Here is an 18,607-nt window from a genome sequence, read left to right on the forward strand (position 1 = left end):
AAACTCAGCACCTGAGGAAAAGCTGGGCCACCTGTGAGGAAGAAAAAGGTGGGAGTTAGGAACCAGCTGAGACATGAGAATGCTTATTTAGAAGCTTTTATTAAAATATTAGTGAGAGAGGGGAGTGTTCTCCCAACATAGTCACCACAGGTCATTCCAGGAGCAATGGCTTCTCAGTGGTCAAGGCATTTAGTGCAGAAGTGGTAGAAGCCTTAAAATCTGAAATTGTGCCTGTTTTGATGAACTGTGGCAGCGAAAGGGGGAAGGACCGTGCAGAAGGATCAGGCACAGCACCGGAGGATCTGGCTCATTCAGCCAGGACAGTCACCCTTTGAATGGAAGGATCATGACTGATGCGTGGGCGGACCTTGGGTGGGAGGGGGAAGACAGGGAGCACACCCTGGGGCATCATAAATAGTCAGCTGGGGGGAGATGCCTCCAGCACAGAGCTCATCTGAGGGGTGGACGCTGCTGACGCCACGTGGCATCACTCCCAGGTAAGCCAGGAAGGAGGGAGGACAGGTTCCCTGGGCTTTGCTGGAATCCCCATGCTTTTCCATGGAGATGTGCTGGCAGAAGGGTCGAGGTTTTTGAGGGTCCTGACGGAGACTGGGTCAGCTGGACTTTGGCTGAGGGGGAAGCTGCTTCTTCAAGGGGAACGTTTCGAGGGGACAGCACACCACGGGGAGCTTCCTAGGGGAAAGAGGCCTCCTGCCATCCCCAGGGAGAGGGCAGCTGAGGAGGGGAAGGAGAATCCTTGGAGAGGTTGAAGTTGCAGAAAACTCTGGCTGGTGAGAGCCTGGGCTGTGAGCTCAGAGGAGCAGGAGCTCCCCCATGGTGGGGAGGTGGGACTCAGCACTGGATACTCATGGACAACCACGCACAATCCCTGGACTGCAGGCAGGACTCACTCACTGAGGGCGAGGGGCCCTAAATTCTGTATAACCAAGGCAGGGAGGGGAGGTGGAACTCCAGGATGAGGGGGAGCTGATGGTCCACTCGGGCATCTTGGCTCGTGTCCCCTCCACACAGGTCTCCCAGCCCTTTCCTCCATGCTCAGCCCTCCCTGGCATCCTGCTGGGACTGGCCTGGCTGCTCTCCAGCTGCCCCCATTTGGCTGCTGCTCCCCAGCCCCTCGGGCTGTGCCGGGCTGGATGTGCTGCCTGAGCTGCTCCTCCCCGGCACATGAGGGGGCTGAGGCAGCTCTTCCCACGGGAACAACTAACAGCCACGTGGTGCAGTGGTGCCACAGTCACTTCTGCTTTGCAAAGCCAGAGCAAGTTTGAAAAAGATTACCCACAGCTGGAAGCAGCTCAGTCTGGGGAACTTGTGCAAAATGGGTCACAATCCACCAGGAAAGGGGAAAATGCATAAACCCAACTTGGAGCAAAAAGAACACAGGGTAGAAGAAACCTGGGAGCCAGGACAGCACCAAACCAGGTTGTTTTCAGAGGTCCCAGAGTGACCAATTGGCATCCCTGTCTTGTAGGTACAGAAGAGAAGTGATTTTGGACAAGGTATCACCTGGAGATGGGCAGGTGCTTTATAGGGGAACTCTTAGTAAGATGTTGGTGGAGGGTAGGGGATAACATTTTCTTAATTAACTTTAATAAGTTTCAGCATACTCAGACCTATGGCAGGATTCATGTATAACAGGGGTGGAGTTGCTGTTAAATTTTTGATTGGAGACTGATGTGCCTTCACAAGTCCTTGTCCAAGGATTTTGCCCCTTTCCTGGCTCGCTGTAAACACTGAAAGCCAAACTGAGCCGTGGTGGGTGGTTTGCCCCCTGCAGTAACATCATCACAGAATCACAGATGGGTTTGGGTTGGAAGGGACCTTAAAGACCATCTCGTTCCAACCCTCCAGCCCTGGGCAGGGACACATTCTGGAGGAGCCAACCCTGAGGTTGCACAGGTCTCAAGGCTTGGTGTGGGACTCGCTGTTGTCTTAAACTCCATTGCCTGTTTGGCAAAGAAATATTAGGATTTCCACTGGAAATTGCCCTCAGGCAGGGGCAGTGCCAGTGGGGTGAGCTGGAACCCAAACCCACGACCCAGTAACTCCTTTTCTCCCACAGCTGTGGGATGGGCTCAGGGTGGGGAAGCCGTGGGGCCCCATGAGGCTGAACGCAGCTCTTTCCTCTCCTCCTCTTCCTCCCCGTTCCCATGCAGGACAGAGATGTGTGTGGGGAAGTGCAGCCGGATTGTGGGTCCCTGCCTGCTGGCTCTGGGCACTCTCTCCATGGCAGCCAGCATCCTCCTGCTCTTCCCTGGTGGAGCATCCAAGTACCTGTTGGAGGGGCACATCAGCAGACACGCCCTGGCCGTGCCGGGTGTCTGGGGAGGCGGCATCCCCGTGAGTACTGTGGGTCACACCCACCCCTCCTCACGGGCCTGTGGAGCAGGGACAGAGGGATGGAGCAGGGCAGGTGGCTTCTCTTTGTCCCCCAGCCTCATTTTTCTTCCCACAGGTGCTGCTGGCAGCGACCCACATCACAGCATTGGGGTGGCGATGTGCCGGCTGCTCCAACTGCGGCACCCGCTGGAATGTAAGGGAGCCCTGTGCTAGAGCAGTGCCCAGCAGCAGGGGGTGGGATGTGGGGTGGGACTGGCAGGGTGCCACCTCTGCCATGGCCCCACGGTGGGACATGGCATGGACCCCCTCTTCCCTCATCCCGTGGTGGGATGTGGTGGGTGGCCCCTCTCCCAGGGCAGGTCCTGGCAGGGTGTCCCTCTCCAATGGCCCTATGGAGGTTCATGGCACAGACCCCCCTATCTCATGGTCCCATGGTGGGATGCTTCATGGTGGCCCCTTCCCAGAAGACAGGCTTTCCATGTGTGCTGGCATGGGCTCTGTCCCACCAGGCTCTGCATGGCAGACCCCTGCCTGTCCCTGCTCCTTGCCCATTTCCCTCCCTGCCTGTCCCTGCTCCTTGCCCATTTCCCTCCCTGCCTGTCCCTGCTCCTTACCCGTTTCCATCCCTACCTGTCCCTGCTCCTTGCCCGTTTCCCTCCCTACCTGTCCCTGCTCCTTGCCCATTTCCATCCCTGCCTGTCCCTGCTCCTTGCCCATTTCCATCCCTGCCTGTCCCTGCTCCTTGCCCATTTCCATCCCTGCCTATCTCCACTCCCTGCTTGCTTCTCCCCAGCCCAGCAATGGTTCCAGCCACAGCCACAGCTACCCGGGACCGGAGCCCTTTGGGTGAAGGGGAGGGGAGTTTTCCCCCTTGCCAAACATGCTGACAACCAGCAGCTGTGTTTTGGAGCCCACCTGACTCTCAGTGTCCCCTCTGCCCGCCCGGTGTTCCCCACAGGCCTTCATCTCCACCGTGCTCTCCAAGCTGGCATTCCTGGGCGCTGCCGCCTGCTTCGTCCTCTGCGGGGTGGGTTTGACCAACGGCCCCCTCTGCTTCTACAATGCCTCTGAGCACAGCCTCGGGCACAGAGCCCTCTGGGGTTACCCCTTCCCGGATGCCGCTGGCCAGGTGCCTGATGCCAGGTGAGGGGCTGAATCACCCGTGCTGCCTCACTGGCTTATTGCTAATTAAGTCAATGTTAATTATGGTATGGGGGAGTGGGTGCTTGCAAGACTCTGGTAGCTCGAGGGGTGCCCACCTTCCAGGAATTTCTACATAGTGCTTTGCACCTCCACCACCCCCCTGACCCCACTCACCCTCGGGCTGAAGGACTCGATGTCTGGGACACCCCCGTGGCGGAAAGCGATGGGATTCCTGACCTGCCATGGGCAGCATCCTGCATCTCCTCCCCTCCCTGTCACACAGGGCTAAGACCTACCTCTACGATCGGCACACCTGGAGCATCTGCCTGGAGCCAGAGGGCATCGTGGCCTGGAATGTCGTCCTCTTCTCCGTCCTGCTGCTCGTCAGCGTGGCCGAGATGGTGCTGTCCTTCCTCCAGATCCTCAACGGCTGCCTTGGCTGCTTCTGTGGCCTCTGTGAGGGCAAGTAGGGCCCGGGGCAGTGCCAGGAGGCTGCGCTCGGAGGAGGTGTCATCCCTGGTGTCACTTGGCTGGTGGCACACGCCGAACTGGAGGTGTGGTAGGAACTGTGACACCAGCCCTTTGGGGTTGGAAAGCAGCCAGGTGACGGATGGAGGTGAGGACTTGGCTCATGGCACCCCAGCATGAGCCCAGCGGCTTCCTTGGCTGCCTCCACCCACCCCAGTGCAAAATGTGACACAATAGTGTTTGTAGAGACAAGAGCGGGACACTAATTTAATTTTTCTTAATCAGTTCAGTATTTAGGGCAGCTGGGCTGGCGTTTGTCACCTGCAGAGGGCAGGAGAGGGGAAGGAGACCAGAGAAGCAGAGCTGGGCTCTGGCTGGAGCACTTGGATAGTCCTGCTGGAGGAGGCAGGGCTGGAATTGAGGTGTAGCCCCCCAAAGTTCACTCCCCCACACAAATGTCAGGAGCAGCTGCTGCTCATTCCCAGGACCAGGACCCCACTGCTGTGCTTACAGGGGGGTCACTGGTTTCAGTGCATCTCCCACTCCCCTAAACCTTCACAGGGACCCAGTGTGGGCCTGAGCCTGCCCGTGCTGGGAGGGTCTTTGCCCCCCACTGACAAGGGCCAAGGAAAGCAGTGATGGTGGCAGCAGATTAAAAACACCAAAGCACTGAGCCAGATTAAACAGTAACTGGGCCATTGTGGTGGTTTAACCCCAGCTGGCACCTGAGCACCACACAGCCACTCCCTCACCCCCATCCCATGGGATGGATGGAGAGAGAATCAGAGGCATAAAAGTGAGAAGACTCATGGGTTGACATAAGAGCAGTTTAATAATTGAAATAATAATAATAAATTGTAATGTAAAGGAAAATAATAAAGAGATAGAAATAGAACCCAAGGCAGACAAGTGATGCAACACAAACATCTCTTTATTGTCAGCCCAAATCCAAAACCCAGCCCTATCCCAGCTGTGATGAAGGAACTGAACTCTACTCCAGCCCAAACCCTCACAGTGACTTCAGGAGACCACTGAGAAAAAGCCTTTTCATGCATAAGGAATGATTTAATGTTATATAACATGAAACATTTATATAACATATAAAACATTTATATAACATAACTATTTATAACAAGGGGAGGGAAACCCCCGGAGCAGGGGGGTGGTACCAGATGTGGCACAGCTGGAGCACCGTGTCCCCCTGTCCCAGCACACAGGGATGGCACAGGGTGCCCCCAGCTGCCTCCTTTTGGCATTGCTGTTGCCCCCAGCATCTGTTTCATGAGGTGGCTCTTGCTGGAAAGGAGCCGGGGGCTGTGCGGGGCGCACAAGCCTCCCCACCAACCGATACATAATAAAAAAATAACAATAAAAGTGAGATCAAATCCAGCCGGGGGATGGTAACACTGCTCTGCGTGATGTGGCCGTGCTGGACGGGGGGGGGTGGGACCCCAGGCTATGGGTTGATGTCCCGGGATCTGGCACTGGGGGGGTGGGGGGAGCTGGCCCGGGGGGGCACTAGGACACGGGGCAGCTCCTTCGGCCCCGCTTCCCGCGGCGCCGGGGGCTGCGGCCCTGGCGGGGAGCAGTGGCTGTCACGGGGATGTTCTGGAGCACATCGTGCAGCGTGAACATGCTGAAGGAGATCTGCTCGTAGGGCGACCTCGTCCCGTTCTCGTAGAGGCAGGCGAAGGCGATGGCTGTGCCACCGGCCACCGGGGCCTCCGTGTAGGGCAGCTCCATGTAAGCCAGGTCTGAGTAAGCGCTCGGGCCCTCATAGATGACCCAGGGCTCTGTCCAGCTCTCTGCATCCCTGGGGAAGGTGCTCAGGTGAACCCCCATGTTGACCCGTGACATGGAGCTGGTGGGGTGGGAGTAGAGGATCCATGTCGGTGCTTGGAAGAAGGGAGTGGGGCTGCGGGTTGCCACAGGGTCCCCCTGGGCCAAGGTGACACTGTGGGCTTGTTGGTGATGCCCTGGGGTAGGACAGTCCTCATCGGGCTCGTCTGGCTCGTGGTGGCTGCCAGTGGCCACAGTGGGCAGCTCATCACCTGCTGCCTTCCAGGTGGGCAGGTACCGAAACCCCTGGAACATTCCGGGGAGCAGCCGTCGAGCTGAGCCCCGGAGGGGCAACACAGAGTCCTGGGAGATGGTGGGGACATACACAAATGGTGCTGGGAAGCCGATGACACTGCCATGACAGCCATGGGGGGGCTCGACCAGCCGCTGGACCAGCTGCCCCCTGTGGAAGACGGCCCCGTCATCCGTGCTGAGCGCCTGGACCCTGAAGCCCAACGGGCTGCGGGCGTTGCAGTACAGGACGTTGGATCCATCCTCCTCATCCACCGAGACCAGCTGGCACTCGCCCGTCTGCAGGTTGGGGATGAACTCCCCGAAGCGCCAGCCGTGGCCGTGGTCGTCGCTGTAGAAGGCGAAGGAGTGCGGGGTGGTCTTGCAGAGCTGCCCGAAGCACTCCTTGCAGTCGATGTGGTAGCTGTAGGCGGGCACCAGCAGCCGGCCGGAGCGCAGCTGGATCCCGTGCCCAGGGCCCAGCGCGAACGTCGCCCAGTCTGCGGAGTGGGGATGGGATGCGGTGAGGGTGGAATGGGCAAACAGTGACCACCACGGTACCCTTCCATGCCACCCAGTGTGGAAGGGTCTCCAGGGCTTCCCCTGTCCAGCCAAGCCAGGTGATGGGGCGGGAGGGCAGCCTCGTGCTGCCCGGTTGTCCTCACACATGGTCCTACCCTTGGCTGTGGGGAGGTCTCCATCTTCTTCCTACCCCAAGCGATATAGATACGCCCTCCATCCCCTCTCCCCTCTGCTTAAGGTTCTCTTCCACCCTCTTGGAAGCCTGTGGGCCTCCTATTTCAAGGTCACCTCCAGCCACACCACAGGTGGCTCCAGGAGGCCAAAACCCATGGTCACCTCCTTGCTGGCCATCCTTCCCCCTCCCCAGCCCTCTCCAGCTGGGTACCTTTGATGGCTGCACCAATGACCTGCTGTGTCAGGTCTGTGGCTGTGCTCCAGCTCAGGCCCTGGTCGGCGCTGGTGACGCAGCAGAGGCGGGTGACGTTCTGGCCAGTGACAATCTGGTAGGCTTCGGGCGTCCTGCCCAGCACCGTGATGAAGAAGAGGAAGAGGGTGCCTGTGAATTCATCATAGAGTGGGCAGGGGTTCATCGACCGGTGGTGCTGCAGCGTCGCCGTCTCCAGCACGCGCATGTCTTCCCACTGACCAGGGAGGAGGAGGAGGAGGAGAGAATGGAAAGAGACGAGACAGGTGAGGAACATCCTACTTTTTCACCCAGAGAAACTCTGGCTGCCCTGCCCCTGGAAGTGTTCAAGGCCAGGTTGGATGGGGCTTGGAACAACCCAGTCACTAGTGGCAGGTGTCCCTGCACAAGGCGGGGGGTAGAACGAGATGACCTTTGAGGTCCCTTCCAACCCAAACCGTTCTGAGATTCCATGATTCACCTCACCCACCCCTCCATGCAGCTGCCTCCAGGAGCTCAGCTGTGCCACACACAAGCAGTGAGGACAACCACCCATCCGTCCCCACGTCCCCAGCCCTGTGTGTCCCCCCAGCCCGGGGTGCACCCCCTGTCCCACCTCCACGTAGCTGCCGTAGATGGTGCCGCGGCGCAGCACCAGCAGGTTGGCGTGGGCGTCGTCGGCGCTGAGCCGCTCCTCGGCGAACGCCAGCAGCTTGGCCACACAGGGCAGGTAGAGCAGGGCGGGCACGCGGTACGTGACACCATTGGATTCCCTCTCAAAGAGCACGGTCCGGGCAGGGAAGTGCCGGGAGCCCATGGGGTCTGCAGCAAAAGGATGCAGCCCCACCACAGTGGGTTGGTGAAGGCGGGGGATCGGCTGCTGGGCACGGCCAGGGGCACTGGGTTGTCCTTGGAAGGGTTGGGGATTTAACTTGGTGGGTTTGGGCTTGGGGAAGCCCCAGGGAGCAGGGGCAGGGCTGGGGTGGAGAGAGGCTGAACGTGCACTGCTCTGGTGGGGAGTCCCTGCAGCTCAAAGGTTGGCCACGACTTTGGGTACCAGCAAGGAGGCTGACCTGGGGACTCTAAAACAAAATTAAATAAAATTAAAACGATCTTCAAGATGCTCTTCTGGGAAATCAAGGCCAGTGAGCAAAGGAGCTCCCTGCTCCCTTCAAGTGGGCACTGGGAGGGCAGAGCCCACCTCTGCACACACAGGACCCCCAGATCAGCCCGAGCTCATCAAGAGGGGGTCAGGGAGTGTTTTGTCCTGTACCTCTGGTGCCTCCAGCACAATGAACCCAGTGGGCTCCTTGTTCCCCTACTCTGTGGGGGGAGCCTGGGGTGCACAACACAGACTGCAGGGTCCCTGGCCGGGCTGTCCCTGCAGCAGTGGGTGCGAGCTGTCCCCAGGTGCCCTTCCTTTGGGGACAGCAGGAGTGACCCCACCATCACCTGTCCCCAGGTTACATGTCTCTACGTGTCCCTGGGGATTATTACCACAGGAAGAGATGGGCACCCCACTCCAGGCACAGCTGGAGCAGCCAAGGCTTTCACCAGCGGTTTAATCAGGAGCTTTTGCTGATCTAACACCCCCCAGAGAAAGCAAAGGCACTCACCGGGTTCTGCTCGGCTGGGCTGTCCCCTCTGTCCCTCGGCCTCAGCAGCTCCCGCCGTTGCTGGGTTTCTGCAGAGCTGTCTTCTCACTGCTTGGCTGCCACCCCTCTCCCCTTGCAGGGTCCCCCCACCGATGGGTCACGGGGCTCCCGTGGTGGTGGTGGCCAGGAAAAATCCCTGAGTCAGCAGTGGAGCTGCTGGTGTGGTGCCCGTGGCACAAAGGCACCGTTATGGGCCCAGGCACAGCCGGGGGCCCCGCGGCTGCTGAGCCTCCTTCTTTGGACCCCCGGGGATGGGATGCAAGAGGAGCCATGATGGGGGAATTACACCTCCAGCCTCAGTTTCCCTCCTCCTGCAGGTTGAGAGGTGCTGCAGCCCATGTTCACCATGGTCCACCCTGCTGTGAGCTCCCCAACCTGGGGGTTGTGGTCTGGAGGGTCCCAGCCTTCCCAGGACCCCCAATCTTCCCAGGACCCCCAATCTTCCCAGGACCCCCAGCCTTCCCAGGACCCCCAGCCTTCCCAGGACCCCCAGCCCTCCCAGGACCCCCAAACTTCCCAGGACCCCCAGCCTTCCCAGGATCCCCAACCTTCCTAGGATCCCCAGCCCTCCCAGGACCCCCAAACTTCTCAGGACCCCCAGCCTTCCCAGGATCCCCAGCTCCACCCAGACACCCACCCTTCCCAGCTCTGCCAGGATCCCCAGCCTTCCCAGAACCCCCAGCCCTCCCACGACCCCCACACTGCCCAGGACCCCCACCTGCACACAGGTCAGCTACTAAGAAACTATTTTTACACCTGTCTCTGTCATCAACTTAACTTAAAGGGCTTGACAAAATTCACAGGGCAGGTCATGGATCAAAAGCTCCAAGGGGAAAACTGACGCAGAGGCTGCAGAACTGCCCCTGAGGGGCCCCTGGGATGGCCCGGGGTGACCACGTGTGGCCCTGGCTGCTCCACCCTGCTGGCACAAATGCCTCCTGAGCCTCGGGTTAAGAGGGTTCCTGGAGCAGGGAACCGTGAAAATGCTGTTAATCTCTGTTGTTGCTGCTGGACACCTATGCTGTGAGGAGCACAGGTTGCAGGGCAGGTTAACCCCTGCCTCAGCTGCTTCCCTGATGGATTTAAACAGAGTTGAAGAAAATCCTTGGTCTGCTTCCCACCCTGCTCCCCAGACAGCGTCTCTCATACTTGCCAGCTGGAGCTGCTGCCCCACAGCTTCAGTGCTGCCCTGAGGCAACACTACCAGCCAAGCAACCCCAGATCCATCCTCCCCATCCAGCCACCTGTGGCCCTGCTGCTGTGGCAGTGCCAGGAACGTTGGTCAAGGTGGCAGCACCAGCCCCGTGGATGTGGTGACCGCTTGTCACCAGTTCCCAACACACCCCTCGGTGCCAACAGTGCCAATAAACTTAGAAGCTGAGCTGGTGTTTCCTGCTTGCACCAGCAGGGGTGGCAGTGGGGACCTGGATGGCACCAGCATGCCCAAAGCAGTGCCTCACCCCATCCCCTCCTAATCTGTGCTGGAGAGTTCAGCCAACACAGCAAGGGGACACCCAACAGACCCTATGCTGGTAAAGGCCTTCAGGAATGCTGATCCCAAAGGACCTTCCCTGCCCACAGACCCTTGCACAAGAGAGAGGGGCAAAGCCACAAAACGTCCTCCCAGAGGAGCACCAAGGTGTCCCATGTGGGGCAGAGGCTGCCACACCTCATGACACAGGTGAAAGGAACATCTCACATGCCAGGGAGAAAGGCAGCCAGTCAGGGTGCCTGGCTTTGGGACAGATGCTTGGGACTCCCATCCCAAAGGCAGCCCTGCAGTGCATGGTAGTTACTCCTCGCTGAGCATGGATGCTGCTGGATGGGACATCCAACACATCTCCTTCTCCTTTGAGAGATGCATCCCCTCATTGCACTCTCCTTGTCTCCTTCCCCCTCCCCTAAACCCAAAAAATCAGGATTTGCTCCAGTGAGCTGTGACCAGACTGGACGTAGTGACGGACATCAAACGAAATTAAAGCAGGCAAATGATCACACCTGTGATTAATGATTAAGAAGCTGGAATGTCTATGCCAGCTGCAGCCTGCCCAGCACTCCCCAGCTGGGAACAGGCAGGAAGGATCACGCAGGATCCGACCAACTCAGAGCCTTTGGCTCAAGGTCCCCAAAAAGGGACCAACCACCAACTCGGTGACCCTGAACAAAGACCCCACTGCCTCCCCCTCATGCACAAGAGTCCTGTCTTGTGTCAGTCAGTCACATGCCAGACATGGGGTGATGCAAAGCAGTGGGAAGCCACAGCGGGTTGTCATGTGTCCTAGTTGGTATTTGGGAGCTGCATCCTCTCCTGGGGACTGGTCCACGGCAATGGCAACCCCAGCTCCTTCCCCTTCTTGTGCGGGTGTTGGACAGTGTAAAGGTAGGACGTGTACTGGAGCTCTGGAATGGCCATTTTCTGGCAGGTTCTCAGAGTCCTGTTGTCCAAGTTCTGTCTGAGGTTGTACCCCAGGATATTTGCAGCCCCTGATTGGTAAGGCTGGAAAGCTTTGTTCCTGATGTGATCCTTCCCCACTGGCTCCTGCTCCGAGAGACAGGTCTCCATGAGCTCCTTCTGTCTGGTTCGCAGGTGATCCACCTCCTTCTCCAGCACCTCCAGCCCTATGGTCTCCTCAATTCTCCTCCAGAAGCTCTGGTTGAAGTGCAGGTAGAGCTTCCAGTCCAGCGAGCACCACGCTTTTATCCGCTCCTCACTTTCCGGAGTCAAAGTCTGGACAGTGTCCTGACTTCTGGAATTGAGCTTGAAGTAAATCACATCATCCAGATCCCAGCACAAAGTGTGCTTCAAGAGGATCATGGACTCATCAAAGTACTCCGCTATAAGGATGAGGTGGAAGTTCTGCTCAATCTCCTCGAGGATGGCCCGGGTGTACTTTGTGTCGTCCTCCGCGTTGTTGTCGTAGCCAAAGTCAAACCACATAATATTCCTGGCGTGGATGTTCTGCCTGTAATCCACTGGGTGGTAATACCTCGTGGGTGATGCCAGGAACTCGTTCACGTCCTTGGAGTTCCTGAAGGCAGGGACATTGTTCTTGAAGTAGATGTAGGAAGACTCCATCAGAGGAATGGGGTTCCTCAGGATGGAGAAGTAGAAGGTGTTGGGTGCCATCACCTTTTGCACCTATTTGTGGGAGGAAGAAGAGGTTATTCCGGAGGCACTGCTGTCCCAACCAGGTTTCTCCGCAGGTGTTGTGGCTCTTTCTTACCTCCGAGGGGTTAAACCGCAGGTGGTTGCACATGATGTTGTAGTTCTGGCCTATGGCTTCAAAATCCTCCACAAAGTGGGCCCTGAAAATCCTCGGGTAGCCGAGGTGGAAGAGCTGGCCAGCAGGGAGGGCGACGGTGAGGTTGTACCTCTCTGCAAACCTAAACATGATGTTGAGCACGGTGCTGCTGGCTGTCTTGTGGGTCTTGAGGAACATGACGTTTGTCTTGGCATGGCACGGCGTGGGAGGGCTCAGCAGTGGCTGTTTGAGATTCTGCAGGAAGGCGACAGTTTGGTCCTCGTGGCTATTGAAGATTCTGCAGGAAGGCGACAGATGGGGCAAGCGGCCTCTCCGGTGCTGCACCCCATCTCTGAGACCTTGCACAGCCAAACCCAGGGGCTCCTCTGACACCACACCTCCAGCTGGTGCAAGGCTGCACCCAAACCAGCCCCATCCCTCCAGCGTAGATGTCAAGAGTTTCCTCTCTCTCCCATTTCTCCCTTACCCAAAGGCTTCAGCTCAATCCCTTTTTCATTCCCTATCCAGCTGATTTTGCCCTGAAGACCCGCATTTTGGCTAATCTGATTCCTTACCCACCCAAACATGGACCTAGCACTAATTTTGGGCACACTGCCCTGCCAGTATTAGCCTAAGCCTCATGAGAGCTGAATCAGGTGTCACAGTTAGGTGGTGGCTGCCTGGGCACACAAAGCCTTGCTTCTGCTTCACTTACCTGTAATCCTTATCCTTCATTTGGAAGAATCCTGACAGGAAGATGAGTCCCAGCAAAAGGCTGCAAATGATGAGACATCTCATATGCCTGGAAAAAGAAGAAGAGTTTCAGTGGATTTTTATCTGGTAGTCCTTCCCTGAACCACCAAACTTTGCGTCTTGCCCTTGGGAATTTTAATCCCTGGGAGCACAGTTTTAGCTCTCAGTGCTGGCAGCCACCTTTGGCACCCCCAGCTGTGTCAGCAGCTCTGGTGTTAGAGACAAGACAGTGAGAAATTGCATTTTCACTATTATTCTCCTAATTTTGGCCTTTGGCAAGACACAGTGTGCTTCACCCAGAGCCTGAGCTTTTCCAACAGCCTTCCACTCTGCTATGCTGCCTTTTGTTTTGCTTTTGTTTTGCTTTTCTGGGGCTTTAGAGTTTATTCACTATTCAAACTCCCAGATTATTCACTACAAAACGAGCCCTTTGTAGGGCTATAAAGACTTTCCTGGTGAGAAACCTGAGCAGCTCCTGTAATCGCATCACTCCAGAAGATGGGGAACACAAAGAAACACTAAATGGAGGAGTTTTTTTCAATATAACTGAGATTTTTCAAGTCAGAAAATCAATTAATAACCAAACAAGGTTTGGTTTGTAATGATTAATTACACCCCACTTTGAAATGGAAGGGCTGGGTAACAATGAGGGGGAGAATGTTTTCCAGCACTAATTAGGCAACCACCATGTATCAAAGTGTCCTTGCCTGTGGCAGGGGGTTGGAATGAGTCCAGGGAGTCTTTAAACTCCTTTCCAATCAAAACCATCCTGTGATACCAGGATCATTACCAGCGTCCCCCTGGGACACAGAGAGGATCTTTTGAAGGTGTAACGCCCACCAAAAAGGAATATTTCATCACCAAGCTTGATCTGACTTCTCTGATGTTTTAACTCATTGAGAATTCCATGTTTTCAGCCACCATTCCCAAAATGCACTTGATATGGCTTTAAGTTCTTTTGGGAAGATATAATCCCAATTTACAGCATGGTATGGTCGCACTCATGGTTCCCACTCTCCCAAGGGAGCAAGCAAGGCTCCAAACCTTTCTCCAAGAGCCCTTCCCAAAGCCAGAGAACACCCTCAGCCACAGCTGGTACCAGCCTCTCACAGGAATTTACAGCACAGCTTCTGCAGGAATAGTTTCAAGACATTGCTGCAGGCAAGATTTCATCAGGATTTCCTCAGTTTTGGTCCCAGGTTTGTTGGGGGGCAGGAGTGGGACAATCCCCTCTCCTTGGAGATGGGATGGGAGAAGGAAGGCAGAGGGGCCCACAGGCAGCAAGCAGGCTCACATCAGCCACATGCAGACCCTGCCAATCTTCTTGGTCTTTCATTTAAGCTGAAAGATGTTGCTGGTGCAATAGTTTTCCACCACCCTGTCTGCCTGGAAGTCCTTCCTGAGCTGGTCTGGCAACGTCCTCCTTTTGCACCTTTTTTTAGGTGCAATTAGTGCCATAATGGTCCATTTATTTGTTTGGGTGGTGTCCCCAGAATGGCGACTCTGACTGATGTTTTATGGGGCGAACAAATCGCACACACCCAAAATCATCCTGAAGGCAGGTCAGGCTCACAACATGCTCTAGAAGGACTAGCAGCCCCTCCTGCTGCAAGAAGACAGGCACTGTAGACCTCTGCATCCAATCACCTTAAGGAATCCCACGGTATTTTAATAATTATTTACTTAAATAAAGGATTACAAAGTGCCTTCCTGCCTCCAAATCTCCAGACACGTCCAGCACAGTGAGTTTATCTCCAGCCTAACTGAATGCTCCCAGCAGACCCGTTTTGTCAGCCCAAAACCAAACAACAGCTGGATTCTGTATCTGGAGACACAGTGGGGATAAAGGTCCAAATTATCTAGGCCAAAACCACAGCAGTTTTAAGGAGCAAGAGTGACTGATTTCTGTGGCATGTGGTCCATAGAGGTGCCAGGATGCACAGAAATAACAGGCTTCTTGTCCCGGGGATGACAAATGATGCATTCTCATGGCACAGTGCTTGTTCCTCTGCCCGGGATGGAGGGATGGATGAATGGATGGAAAGATATCTGCCTTCCAGCTCAGGGAATGAGCAGGGAATGGGGACATGGAGGGGACTCTGCTGCCCCTCAGCCCAGCAAAGGCATGCAATGGAGGTGTCCAGGGGAAGGGCGAAGGGCAGGGATCGAGGTGATCCCCAGGGAGGAGTGTGGGAAAACAGAGACAGGGGGATGAGAGGAGGGGCTGAAGGTATGTGGGGTGCTGGTCAGTGCACTGGTGCAGCTGGGTCCTGACCACCACAGGGGGTCCTGTCCCCATCACCCCCTGGGCTCGGCCACCCACAGCTGCATTCACAGGGGCTGCCACTGGCTGCAGCATGACAGTCCCACACACCGGGTGGGAATAAACCTCTCATGGACCAAACTGATGGGACCTTTCCCTCCTCTTATGACAAATCTCCAACATTCCTGCAGACCTTGTTCTTGCAAACAAGTGAGCTCTTGAAGTGATTCAGGGTTTTTACTGATAGAAACTGTGTAGGACCTTTACCCAGAGCATACACATCCTGTTTTAAACACAGTGCCACTGCTCTGCCAGGAAACAGCACAGGACCAGCGTGCGACTTGCTGCCAGACCTTGCTTCCAGTGACAAGCGAGTAAGACATGACAACTCCTTGAAAGTCTGCAGAGAACAACGATAACATTTCAGGCTCTATATGCTTCAGATACACCTCATGGAAGTTATGAGAATATCAAGATTTTGGACAATGCTCTCAGGCACATGGTGTGATTTTTTGGGTTATCCTCTGCAGGGCCAGTAGGTGGACTCGATGATCCCTGTGGGTTCCTTCCAGCTCAGGATTTTCTATGATTCTATGTCCTGCAAACCTGCACTGGGGTTTCACCCCCAGTTAGGCTCCCACCACCCTGGCACACCTCTGTGAGAGCCCTAAAGACTGTTCCCTTAGTGTCATACACCCCACCCTTTGTCACAACGCTGCAAGTCTCTGACCTGAACAGAATCACGGAATCATTTAGGCTGGAAAAGACCTCCAAGATCTGGCAAAGCAAAGCTCAAGAGAGAAAGCCCCAACTCGAACATCGCGCTGAAGTTACCTAAGCATCCGTGACACGCAACCAGCCTGGGAGCCCTTGGAGGAAGCACCTGGGAGCTGACTGTGAAAATACACAATTCTTCTAAGAAGCCAAAAATCTTGCGGAGCGCTCGGCAGGGCTGGCGCCGGAGGCTCCACTTGCCTTTCCAACCTGTGCTGTGCCATCTCCCAGCTGTGAAGAAAACATGGAAAACTGCCTCTCTTGGAGGTGCCGCTACAGATGCTTTAAGGCTTGGGGCAACCTCCTTGTTGCTTTGGCTTAAGCAGAAAATAACAGACCTCTGCGTCAACTTCACAAGGCTCTTTCAAATTAAAAGACCTGGAACACCGGAAAGAAATATTCATGGCAAAATTAATCCCTACACTGGAGCAAACTGGAACTAAGTCTGTAGGTTATTAGCAACCTCCAGGGATGACCTGAACCAGAACTTCCAGCAAAGTGAGTTTTAATTCGGCACCCCAAGCACTCAGCTCCCTCTGCCCTTACCTTGGAGTGCACCCAGGGCTTTTCATGCTGCTTGGAGCTGGGAAATGTCTCATTTGCAAATCGATTCCAGCACCCTTTTCATCTCCTCTGCCTCTTAGTGCCCACGTACCTATTTCTAGCATCCCCTCCCGGCTATAAATGGGTAGGTGAGGACACAGGGAGTGGCTAGGTGTTTCCCAGAGTGGGTGGGAGTTAATTAATAAGCCATGGAAAGCGCTGGTGTGGCAGGACATCAACAGAGGTATAAAAAGCTGCCCCAGGACACAGCATTTGCAACAACTTTGCAGGGAAGGAAAGGTTTGGCAGGGACCCCTTAGTGGGGACCACCCTCTCTCCCGGCTGCAGGAGGGAGGTGTGGGGGGCTCACAGCAGGATTCAGGCAGGGTGCTGGTGGTGTGGGGCTGGTGGAGGGCACTGGTCCCTTTGTGACCCTGAATGTCACATCGCCTGGGGCCACAGTCAGTGCCTGCTGTGCCTTTTCTCTGCTTCTTGCACAGTGGGTTGGGACTGTAATTCCCTGCCAGACACATTTGGTAAGAGGAAATTAGGCGCATCAGCAAAACAGGAATGGTGCTCACCTACTGAAAATTCCTCTTAAAACATTTAGACTTCCCACTTTTTGGTAAAAATGGAATTATTGTAGCTGGAGGTTAACGGCTTAGACACTTGGCTGCATCCAGGCCTTGGTGAGGGGAGAGCTCTTGCCCATAATCGGGCCTTATTTTATGGTTTGTTTGCAAAATTACTTCTTGGTGTTAGCTACCATTACAACCTGCATTATGCAGGAATTTAAAATTCCACTGAGGCTGCTGTACACCAGCACTAGACAAAGTGGGTTTGACAGTTGCAAATTGCCCTGGTGAGAGCAGGATTTGTCCTGCAGCTTTGGAAGTGGGGTCATCTCCCTCTTCCCTATGCAGAGATGAAGCCAATGCTCTCCTCATTTGGGCAAGAGTGTAGCCACATCTCCCAGCCTGGATCAGGGGGCATTAAGTTGTTGCTTTTTGTCTTTTATGGCCATGCCACATTCCATGCATCTCCTGGTGGTCCCCTTTCCCTCCCCACCCACAGTGTCACCTTCCCAAACCTCGTATGCTGTGTCCCAACCTGCCCCACCAACGGCCAAGTCCTCAGAACTCCTTCACCCATGGTGCCCTGTCTTCAGAGTGCCCAAAAACTCAGCATTTCCTTTTAAATCACAGCTTCCCCAGGCCAGCCCCAACCCCAGTGCTTACCAAGATCAGAGATTAGCAAGGTGTAGGGTTGCTTTCCCTGAGTTTCTTGCTAGAACACGAGTCAATGTGCTCTTTTACGGAGAATTTCTAGGGTTACTCTTGGCACAGCACCCGCTGCTGCTGGCAAAGGGGGCCCATTTCATCGACCTCTTTCTCCTGTTACGTTACACACGTCAGCTGTGCCGCTTCTCGCTCAGGAGCTGGTAGAGCCCATGGATCACAAAAGCCCATTTTTTGCACTTTTACAGTTGATTCATTGCTCTCTCCTGGGCTGTTGCACACGAATCATTAGGTTTGGTTATGCCAAAAAAACCCCAAAACGATGCCAGGCAGGGATATTTGATTTTATATGGGAGTGGGCTGCTTGGAGACCAGGGCAGTGAAGGTCAGCCAGCTGATGCAGGATTAGTGAGCTGGGGCACTGGATTCACAGCTCCAGACTGGCTCTGCTCCATGCTGGGGGGCAGTCCCTGGGGGGGCTCAGCCCCGTGCAGCCGCTCGCTCGTACCCCCACAGTGGGATGGGGACAATCAGAGGGGTGAATGCGCAAAAACTCATGGGTTGTGATAAAGGGAAGCAAAGCTTCCTATTCCGGGAGAGCTGGGCTCCATCACGTGTAAAAGTGACTTGGGAATGCCCTCCTTCCTCCCTCTTCCCCAGCTTTCATTGCTGAGCATGGTATCCTACACGTGGGATATCCCGGTGGTCAGGCGGGGTCAGCCATGGCCCCTCCCAGCTCCTTGCACACCCCCGCCCCTCACAGGTGGGGCAGGGTGAGGAGCAGAAAAAACCTTCACACTGTGCAAGCACCACTCAGCAACAGCTACAACATCCCAGTGCTTCCATCACTGCTCTAAACAGAGCCCCAGACCAGCTACTGTGAAGAAAATTAACTCTATCCCAGCCAAAAACCAGTACAGAGAGAGGCAAAAGCAGTACAGAGAGCCAAGTGCTTCCTCACTGTGCCAGAAGACCACTGCTCCAAAGTGTGGAGAATCCACATCATCCTAACATTCAAATCTGTCCCAGAAAAATACAGAATTTTAGAAAAGAAGTCCCTGCCACAATGATTCTTTGTAAAAATACACACACATGTACCTACCCTGTCTCTCCCCCCATACAACAGCACACCACTATTTGAAAGCATCATTGAGAACATGGAACAGGAGAGTAAT

The 18,607-nt window shown here is 55.4% G+C and overlaps 3 protein-coding genes across 3 annotated transcripts; 1 reads left to right on the forward strand and 2 right to left on the reverse strand.

Moving 5' to 3' along the window:
• Positions 1-389: 389 nt before the first annotated feature.
• Positions 390-5,343, forward strand: TM4SF19 (transmembrane 4 L six family member 19). Its single transcript, XM_032697879.1, has 5 exons — positions 390-497; positions 2,175-2,358; positions 2,474-2,551; positions 3,317-3,501; positions 3,785-5,343. Exons 1-5 carry the CDS (start codon positions 433-435, stop codon positions 3,969-3,971), a joined length of 699 nt encoding a protein of 232 aa, XP_032553770.1. The 5' UTR covers positions 390-432; the 3' UTR covers positions 3,972-5,343.
• NEU4 (neuraminidase 4) lies at positions 4,793-10,190 on the reverse strand. Its single transcript, XM_032697878.1, has 5 exons — positions 9,338-10,190; positions 8,581-8,755; positions 7,581-7,786; positions 6,947-7,202; positions 4,793-6,539 (listed from the first exon to the last, which is right to left on the reverse strand). The coding sequence occupies exons 3-5, from the start codon at positions 7,779-7,781 to the stop codon at positions 5,488-5,490; spliced, it is 1,509 nt and encodes a 502-aa protein (XP_032553769.1). The 5' UTR covers positions 7,782-7,786; positions 8,581-8,755; positions 9,338-10,190; the 3' UTR covers positions 4,793-5,487.
• A 351-nt stretch (positions 10,191-10,541) lies between these two features.
• GAL3ST2 (galactose-3-O-sulfotransferase 2) lies at positions 10,542-17,235 on the reverse strand. Its single transcript, XM_032697871.1, has 4 exons — positions 16,198-17,235; positions 12,577-12,663; positions 11,844-12,159; positions 10,542-11,758 (listed from the first exon to the last, which is right to left on the reverse strand). Exons 1-4 carry the CDS (start codon positions 16,749-16,751, stop codon positions 10,898-10,900), a joined length of 1,818 nt encoding a protein of 605 aa, XP_032553762.1. The 5' UTR covers positions 16,752-17,235; the 3' UTR covers positions 10,542-10,897.
• Positions 17,236-18,607: the final 1,372 nt, after the last annotated feature.

Source organism: Chiroxiphia lanceolata, chromosome 10, assembly GCF_009829145.1.
Source record: "Chiroxiphia lanceolata isolate bChiLan1 chromosome 10, bChiLan1.pri, whole genome shotgun sequence".
NCBI lineage: Eukaryota > Metazoa > Chordata > Aves > Passeriformes > Pipridae > Chiroxiphia > Chiroxiphia lanceolata.

Coding starts and splice junctions, on each gene's coding strand:
- GAL3ST2 (XM_032697871.1), bottom strand. CDS start 16,751: ATGCGCCTAATTTCCTCTTACCAAATGTGTCTGGCAGGGAATTACAGT. Junction 12,160..12,576: donor ATGAAGGATAAGGATTACAG/GTAAGTGAAGCA, acceptor GCCTTCCTGCAG/AATCTTCAATAGCCACGAGG. Junction 11,759..11,843: donor TGCGGTTTAACCCCTCGGAG/GTAAGAAAGAGC, acceptor TCCCACAAATAG/GTGCAAAAGGTGATGGCACC.
- TM4SF19 (XM_032697879.1), top strand. CDS start 433: ATGCCTCCAGCACAGAGCTCATCTGAGGGGTGGACGCTGCTGACGCCA. Junction 498..2,174: donor CCACGTGGCATCACTCCCAG/GTAAGCCAGGAA, acceptor GTTCCCATGCAG/GACAGAGATGTGTGTGGGGA. Junction 2,359..2,473: donor TCTGGGGAGGCGGCATCCCC/GTGAGTACTGTG, acceptor TTCTTCCCACAG/GTGCTGCTGGCAGCGACCCA.
- NEU4 (XM_032697878.1), bottom strand. CDS start 7,781: ATGGGCTCCCGGCACTTCCCTGCCCGGACCGTGCTCTTTGAGAGGGAA. Junction 7,203..7,580: donor TCTACGGCAGCTACGTGGAG/GTGGGACAGGGG, acceptor CTCCCTGGTCAG/TGGGAAGACATGCGCGTGCT. Junction 6,540..6,946: donor CATTGGTGCAGCCATCAAAG/GTACCCAGCTGG, acceptor CCCACTCCGCAG/ACTGGGCGACGTTCGCGCTG.